Source organism: Triticum urartu, chromosome 7A (assembly GCF_056163025.1).
Source record: "Triticum urartu cultivar PI428250 chromosome 7A, HENAU_Tu73, whole genome shotgun sequence".
NCBI lineage: Eukaryota > Viridiplantae > Streptophyta > Magnoliopsida > Poales > Poaceae > Triticum > Triticum urartu.
The window spans coordinates 287,240,363-287,249,387 of NC_141879.1; the positions used below are offsets into that span (position 1 = coordinate 287,240,363).

At 44.6% G+C, this 9,025-nt stretch overlaps 1 protein-coding gene across 1 annotated transcript; it reads left to right on the top strand.

The window, feature by feature from the left end:
* Positions 1 to 1,414: 1,414 nt before the first annotated feature.
* LOC125523358 (putative RNA methyltransferase At5g51130) lies at positions 1,415 to 6,198 on the top strand. The gene is made up of 8 exons (XM_048688403.2): positions 1,415 to 1,827; positions 2,667 to 2,781; positions 3,409 to 3,456; positions 4,521 to 4,773; positions 4,886 to 4,973; positions 5,075 to 5,140; positions 5,553 to 5,621; positions 5,708 to 6,198. Exons 1-8 carry the CDS (start codon positions 1,591 to 1,593, stop codon positions 5,795 to 5,797), a joined length of 966 nt encoding a protein of 321 aa, XP_048544360.1. The 5' UTR covers positions 1,415 to 1,590; the 3' UTR covers positions 5,798 to 6,198.
* Positions 6,199 to 9,025: the final 2,827 nt, after the last annotated feature.

Here is a 9,025-nt window from a genome sequence, read left to right on the forward strand (position 1 = left end):
AGGAGCTGCTCATACCTGGAGTCAACCGACCAAACCCCCACGATGCGGACGACACGTCAGACAAACACCATACGGTTCCCAGCCAACGCCACACCCGAATCCAAGGCAACAGAACGGCGGTCGCTGGCAGCGGTGCGGAACTGACGTGGCCGCCAACCCGACGATTGGCCAGTGATCCGGCAACGAGAGCTCGCCTGATTCAGCATAGGGTTTGGGTTGTAATCAAATGTAACAAAATGATGAGGTGAGAAAGATGGTTCAGCCTGTGTCTGAATCATTCAGCCTCTCATTATTTTGAGAAAATAGGCTCAAGACAAGGTATCATCTATCAGCCTGCTTAAGTGAGTTTCGTAGTGGAGTGTTCCTTGCAGTTTAGGAGCACACCATGGATTCTTGGTCATTCAAATAAAGAGCTTTTTCTCGGAGAGAGAGAGATGGGGATCGTACCGGATCCAAAGCAACAGGTAGCCAAGCTGCGAGAAATCCATCGACGGTGGCTAAGATCCCGCGTCAGCCCGACCAATCCCTCGACCGAAACGCATCACGGGCCCCGCCGCTCGGTCCCCAGCCCGCACCGCCATGGATGTTCCCGCCGCACGGGAGGGGCGGCGACCCAGCGAGTCCGTCGGTCGGGAGCTTGGATGGCGCCGGCGGATCCCCCCATCATCGCCGCCCTTCGGGGAGGGGTGCGGCCCCAGCCGGCGTGAGCCGGGTTGGCCACTCTCCCATCCGACGTTGTGCCTCCTCTCCTCTTCCTCTCTTTCTCCCTCCTCTCTCTCCCTCTCATCTTCTCTCTCCTACAGATCTAATTGAGCGCTGCCGCTGTCGCCCTTTGCCTGCAGGTCGGCGCCGTGGTGGGGATTCGGGAAGGAGGAGGGGGAGGAAGGGAGGAATGGTGCGGCGGCTGTGAGAAGGAGCGGGTGGCTATGGACGGTGGGCTAGGGTTTGGTGCGGTTATGTCCAATGGGCTCCTCGCCCCTGCCACGGGACGCGCGACGCGCGAGGGAAGGTTCACCCGCCCGAAGATGACCCGCTGCTGAGACAACCAATGCAATCTTGAGACGAGCCCACTCGTCATTGGGCAAGGAAAATGACTGGGAGGTGAAAAACGATTTAAGTGCAAGTGAAGATCCAACGGTGCAGCGAGCCAGAGGGGCAGATCCGATGGCCGAAGCTTGCAATCGGGGGAGCATTCTGGGAGCGAGTTGGCTAGCGCCTGTTTTGTTTTAAATTAGCTCCCAAAACAGATAAAGGCTAGCTAAACATGTCGGTGGGCCGGACCGTTTACTTGTTGTGCCATACCTTTTTTTGAGGGAGTATGGCATGAGTGCTGGCCCGTATATTAGGTGTGCCTGGATGGGCCGTGCCGGGCCGGCCCATCTGGCTAGGTCTGTTCGCCGTGTCCTTCCTCCCTTTTCTTTTTCTTTCAGGTGCGCTGGTCTGTTCTGTTTCGCTGCTCAAGTCGGCGCCGCAAAGCCTCTCGCCTCGAAGGGTTTCTTCCTCCGCCTCGCCGTCCGCGCGCTGTTCCCCACTACCGTCCGCGCGAAGCGAGACAAGGCGGCGGCGAAGAGAGCCACCCCTCCTCAGGGGATGGCCACCACGGCTGCGCCGGAGGGCGTCGCGCAGCCACCTTCCGCTGCCAAGGGGCCCAAAGGAGAGGCGGAGAGAAAACAGAGCGACGCACAGGGAAGAGGAGGAAACGGCGGTGGTGGTGGTGGCGGCGGCGGCGGTGGTGCAGGTGGTGGGGGCGGAGGTAGAGGGAAGAAGCGGAAGAACAAGGGAGGTGCCTTCATCTACGGAAACTACAGGAACTACTACGGCTACCGAGTGAGTTGAACCGTGCTTCTCCCCTCCACTCTGTGGCCTCTCTCTAACAAAGGGTGAATCGTCATTGTGTTGTGCATGCCGTGTAGTTATTTGGTGAAATGATTTGCTGGAGATTGCTATGTTCCTGGGACTGGGATGGTTTATACGGACTAGGATTCTTAGCTGAAAGCGGTGGAGCTTTTGCTTAGGACGCGCCCTAACTATTTGATGAAATGCGCTAATAGGTTTCTGCGTTGATTTGTGTCTCAGAGCTGGCAGAACTTGAGTTTTGCAACGAGGGCCCGTGGTTCCTTTTTTTTGTATTGAATGGAAACTGGAGTGAGATGAATATACTTGTTTTGTTTGATTCTAGTTTGTGGTAGGCCAGCATAGACGCTATCTGTTGGGTATTTTGGTGTTAAATTGCCGCTTTTACGCCATACCATTAGCTCATCATTTCATTGGTTTAGACAATCCAACCATTGTGGTACTGTGTGTGACATGGCTGCCGAATTTCAGGGGCACAGTAATCACCACTGCTTTGAGCCTTTGACCCCATATTGGACATGTAATATAATTTCTGATTAATAAATGCCCCAAGGTGTTACTGTAATGGCTATTGGCATAGAAGGAGTAAGCAAGCATGGAGCCTAATTGCACGTACTTGTTTTCACAGATCTGCTTATGCTAAATTCACCTGTACTAAGGAGGCAAATAGATGGATAGAGGGTCTATTCATTAGATTGGACATTTAATTGTTCTATGCTGCACATGATAGTTCACTTCATACGATAAAAGGACACTTGATGGCTGGATCAATCAATCTTAGCTGATAACTTCAATCTTTTGATGTTCAACAGATTGATCGTAACGTTGGTGAAGATCCCCGCCTTGAGATATTCAAGAAGGAGTGGTTTGCAGGCAAGGATTGTCTCGATATTGGATGCAACCAAGGTTTGGTCACAATCGGTATAGGTAATGTTCTGGGGATAAAAAATTTGTTCTGTTTTGTTTGGTTAATGATCTTCCGGTCTTATTCTCATGTCTTCAACTTCAATGTAATAGCTTCTGTTCTTGAATTAGCAGACTGCTGTTACTGTGCAGTTACATTGTTTTAGTTTCTATTGTTGAATATGAAAGTCTTATCCATATTAACATAAGCATTATTTAGCTAATTATTGTAAATATTCTTTGATTTATTCATATGGTTACGTTAGGATAATTTTAATCGAGTATGTGCCATCTATTGTAGGTTGCCACTTGTAATACAGTTGAGACTGCCCTACATAAACATGTCAGCTACCTTTGTTAACTTATTATTATAATGGTCTGCAATAGCATAGTTTTCATTTGACAACTCTTGACCGTATAAGAACTGAATGCCAATTAGCTGTAGCTGGTCTTTTGCTTCATTATTCTGTGCATTGATGACTTAGTGACTCTTCTGACACTCATTTGCTAGAAATCAATACATCACAGGTGACATATACAATTTTTTTGGGGCAGATGTCACAATTGCAAGAGAGAGATATTGTAGAATGTTCTAAATAAATTTCCTGTCAAACACAGTTTCTCATCTCTAATTTTCTTTACCTTGTCCAGCGACGAAGTTTGAATGTCGAAGCATCCTTGGAGTTGACATCGATAAAGGTTTAAACTGTTATTGTAATATTTAATGAAGTAATATTGTATATTTGTAATACAGATTTCATACTGTTTGTTTTTAGTGCATGAAGTACCTGGTAGTTGGAATCTTTCGAAAAACAATCTGAATATCTGATTGATGCTTGTCTCTCAGCAGCCTTTATGTACATTTTGTGTTTATATATATAATGTTGCGCGCTGAGAGCATTAATACTCATTTCTGAACAACATTAAATGCCAGTAAGAAAATCTAGTCCTGTTTGACCGGTTATTGCATATGCTAGCTCAGTGTTGCTAGTACAACAACAACAACAACAACAACAACAACAAAGCCTTTAGTCCCAAACAAGTTGGGGTAGGCTAGAGGTGAAACCCATAAGATCTCGCAACCAACTCATGGCTCTGGCACATGGATAGCAAGCTTCGACGCACCCCTGTCCATAGCTAGCTCTTTGGTGATACTCCAATCCTTCAGGTCTCTCTTAACGGACTCCTCCCATGTCAAATTCGGTCTACCCCGCCCTCTCTTGACATTCTCCGCACGCTTTAGCCGTCCACTATGCACCGGAGCTTCTGGAGGCCTGTGCTGAATATGCCCAAACCATCTCAGTGTTGCTAGTAGTTCGTAATTATTGTATTGACACAATGCTTGTGAGGCATGTTGTGGTTGCAAGTCTAAAGAAGTAGAATTTGGTGGGACATTTTTTTTAATGGCATAACATCCTTGCTGATGCCCACACCATCCTGTTCACAAATTCGATGTTTCTCTATTGATAACGGAACCTATCTTGAAATTATGAAACTCTGTATGACATTTATAATGTTAATTTGTTCTTTAGCAGAATGTGCATTTATGACAGTCAAACTTGTTTTTCTGTAATTTTCTGATGTTAGATGCATGGTTCGTAATTAAGTAATAGTATTTGACAGATTACCAATAAATATCATCAACCATAATTGAATAGTCCCTTGTATTACGTAATGTTTGTGTGTTCTTGGCTTGCCCAATGTAGTATGGTTAGCTGTGTTGGGTTTGTCAAATGAAACTGATTCTGATATTAACCTTGTAGGTTTGATTGACCTTGCTAACTGGAATTTAAGAAGGATATCTCGAACAGGCAATGTGGCTCCAGAAAGTGCCAAGGTCCATAACTCGTCAGACTCCACAGCTCAGAGCTGTCCAGAAGAAGTGGTATCTGAAATGCCAAATGGAAATATTTCTAAGGACGAACAACCTGATCTTTTTGAAATTGTCTCTTTTCGGTCTGAAAATTTTGTACAGAGCAAACACAAATATGCAGAACAGTATGACACCATCATGTGGTAAGTTGCAAATTTACAAGCGAGACATGTCAGAGATTTTTTGGTTTATTTGTATTAGTCACTATCCAAATTGAATGTCATCTTGATTGGTTGTGCTTTTGTTCTCTTGCAGTTTGAGCGTGACAAAATGGATCCACCTGAACTGGGGTGATGATGGCATAATCACTTTGTTTGTGAAGATATGGAGTCTTCTAAGACCGGTATCTATTTATCTTTTGCTGTCCCTAAATTGGATCTCTGTGGTAAGAGGAAAAACTAACAATACCTTGTCTTCTTTCCGCTGGCTTCTCTTGTTTTGCAGGGAGGGATTTTTATCATGGAGCCTCAACCTTGGACCTCGTATAGGAAAAACAGATTAGTGTCAGAGGTAATTTCTGATTGTCAGATTGATGACTGATGCTACATGATTTGTTTTTAGCTTGAGATGGTAGTTTCAACTTTAGAGCTCTAACTCTGTTTGTGAAGGCCTGAAGGATAGCCATGAGTATGTTGCATTGAGCTGTTCTTTTGGTCCCTTGCTCGTTTCAAAGCTAGATGTACTCCTTGGTTTGAATTGCTTCCTGGTCTTTCATCATTTACGTGTTTTTTCTTTCTGAAAAAGTCTTTCATCATTTTCGTTGGTGTCTACTCTCACCCAACCTGCTTTTGTTTCCCCTGATCACACAATCTTTCTTAGTAACAAAAATCCCGATCCATCGATGAAACAATTATTTCTTCTCAATCTTTCATGGGGTGAAGTTAACTCACATCATCCTGTCCTTTTTTCTGGTGGATTTCAGTTTGCCAAAGAAAACTTCAAATATATCTGTATATACCCTGAGAAATTCCGGGAGGTACTTCTTGATAAGGTGCATTCTATATCGGCAACTAATGCTATGTTCTTTTCCAGTTCCCTGCAGCAGAATCGTTGTAAACCATGCAGTTGTGCTTGCAGGTAGGATTCAGGTCAGCAGAGGTGATTACCAACAGATTGGTCGGATCCGTCGCTGGTTTTGACCGCCCAATTGAAGTTTACTACAAATGATGGAATGAGATTAACGCCTGCCTCTTGCTCAGAGGCTCATCTGTTGCTTCGGGCGCATAAGTTTGGTGCTGCGGGATTCGTCAAGCTTCACCGGTGCTTTCTTTGGTACAAATATGATGATCAAGGTTTTCACATAACTCTGGATTAGCAATTTGTGGAAGTGTCATTTTCAACAAGCGCCCAAGGAATGGTATGGATAGGGTGGTGGTGGTATTGCCTTCACTAGGTGGTTTTCGATACTTTGCCAGAGTTTAAGCGTCTGTATAGATGAATGTTAGATGCCAGAGAAAACCTTCCAGTGATATAAGATTTCGCTTCCTATGAACAGGCTAGTTTTCTCGCGCTCTTACAATTGCAACCGCTTTATCGTATATATAAACCGGCAAATCTTGGTTGGATTATATCAACTTTCAGACACTGTACTTGTTACATTGCTCAGCTCTGGAGCTGCATCGCCAATGTCGCAGTCCCTTGCAGCTCAAGCTGCACCTGAGCCCACTCCACGAGCACTTTGAAGAAAAAGCCATTGATCAGTCACCGTCCAAATATGCAACCACATTCCAAAAGCTCCAAGGATCTTCCAAAAATAAAAAAGAAGCCCAAAGGAAGGCACAGCTCGGCAGAGGTGCAACCATCTCCATCCTCTCCGCTGCCCCAAGCCAAGCAAGGAATCCCTTCTCTCTCTCAACTTATCTCATCTTATATAGCCAGCTCGATCGCAGCGAGCTGCTATGCATGACTGCATGAACTGCGCCTGACAATGGTGTGCATGGGCGTCGCCGAGTGCCAGCACATCCACCGGACGGCGCTGGACTACTTCCTCGCTGTGCTCATCGTCGTCGCAGCCGTCGTCGCGGTGAGGCTGCTCATCTGTGCCCTGGTGCGGTGCCTCAAGGACGGCTGCGTGGCGCACCACCACCACCACCACCACCACAGCCCGGCGACCACCGACACCGACGAGGACATGGAGGTGTGGGCCGGCACAGAGCTGGATATCCATAGGCATGCTGATCGGCATGGCCAGCAGGATCGTCGGCCGGAAGCCGTCGAGGTGGTGGTCCCACCACCGGCTAGGACCACGGCATAGTCCTAGCACGCTGGCTAGTTATTGTACTGTTCGTATTTCCTCTCACAAATTTTTTTGTACTGTTCGTATTCGTTAAGCTTGCTTGCTCCATCCAGGTTAGTCAGTTTGACAACACGAGAGCGGATCATCTGCCATGCACGAGTTATCCCGTGCATGTTCTGCGCCGTGGTCAGGTTGTGTGTCAGAACCATTTGTAGTGTCAGGTCCAGGATTTTTTTTTGAAACTATGATAATTTTTATAGCAAATTCGAAACTATACACCTTAATGCATAAAAATCAAAAGTATCGCCCTGTTGGCCTCCTGTTGGCTGAAGAGGGACTTTTCGGTCTACTGTTGGCCGAACCCTCTTCGGCCAACCATTGGCCAAAGAGAACTTTTCGGCCAACCGTTGGCCAAAAAGTGGTCTTCGGTCAATGGTAGGCCAAAAAGTGGTCTTCGGTCAACACCTACTCTTCTGTTTTAAAAAATTCATATCAATTAGGATTTTTAGTATTTTAATTTGATTCTTTTTGCATTAGATTATAAATTTTATGAAGTTTCTGTAAATATCAAGTTTGACTAGATTTGAAAATTTGAATTTGAATTTTCATGAATTTTCTCAAATCACTAGATTGCCTATAATTTGAGCTAGGGGTATTTTTTAGATGATTCTTTCTTGCTAGTGGTTCTTTGTGACTTTGTTTATCAGTAGTAATTAATTGGCAAATTTTAGGATTATTTAAAATTAGATTTTTATGAAAACAGTTCTGTTTTGGTGTTTTATAGGTTCTGTGCTATTTCTTTTAATTTTAATTACTCTAAATTGTTTTCTTTAGCTTTTTTGACATATTCTTTTAGTTTCTGTTAATTTATCAGTAGCTATTTTATTTGTAGTATTTTTTTGTATTTTATTTCTTTTATCCTACTAGAAAACTTTGAGCTTGATAGGAGTTTATATTTAAAAGTGCCTTATAAATCCTGTACAACCATTGCCGTTTTATACATGAAAAAACTATACTTTCCCATAATCTTTTTTCCTCCATTTTCTTTCCCGCCATTTTCTCTGCTGCCATTTTCTCTCGCCATTTTCTTTCCCGCCACTCTCTTCTGCCACACTAAGGAGGCCAGTGTAGTCTCGTCAAGATGTCCGGTTATCCTTTTGATCGTAGTTGTTTTCACCCTAGTATGTTCAAATGTCTTTCGAGTTTAGACACCAATTTCACGATAGACAATAGGATAGTTCCATGGGACGAACTCCTCAGTAGTGACACCTTACTGAATGAGTTGGCTCACACATTAAGTGGGTGCGGGTAGCCTGCAAGGACCTTGGAGGAGATACGAAAAGAACTTCTCAGGTTGCATGGAAGATGGAAGAAGCAACAACATAAGGGTGAAGCATTCCTAAAGGCTGCAGCAGAACATACTTATTTATTGACCCAAGACAGCGAGGATGAAGACGATATTTTCATGCCGAGCACCAAGGGCAAGAGTACCGCATCGTCAAAGGGCAATAGTGCCGCATCATCAAAGGGTAAGAGTGCTGCATCGGCGGAGGATGACGATGATGCCTTCATGTGGAGTGTGAAACACTCTCTAAGAGAAGTCATAAGTGTGAAACACTCTCCGATGATGATGACGAAGCTGTAAACACTTATGACTTCTCTCAGACAGTGTTTCACACTCCACCACCAGCACCGACGCAGGAGACACATACCGTGTCAGACGATGTTATCTACGGTCATGGACACCGTGAGGCTCGTTTTATAAGTTGAGAAGAGAAAATGGCGAGAAAGAACATGGCGGGAAAGAAGATGACGGGAGAGAATGGCGGGAAACAAAATGGCAGGGGAGAATGGCGGGAAAGAAAATGGCGGGAGAAAATGGAAGGAGAGAATGGCGGCAAATAAAATGATGGGAAAGAAAATGTCAGGAGCAAATGGCGGCAAAGAATGGCGGGAGAAAATGGCGGCAAAGAATGGCAGAAAAGAAAATAGCGGGAGAAAATGGAGGGAAAGAACGGCGAAAAAGAAAATGAAGGATAAAAGAAATAAAATACAAAAAATACTACAAATAAAATATCTACTGTTAACTTAACAGAAACTAAAAGAATATGTCAAAAAAACTAAAGAAAACAATTCAAAGCAATTAAAATTAAAAGAAA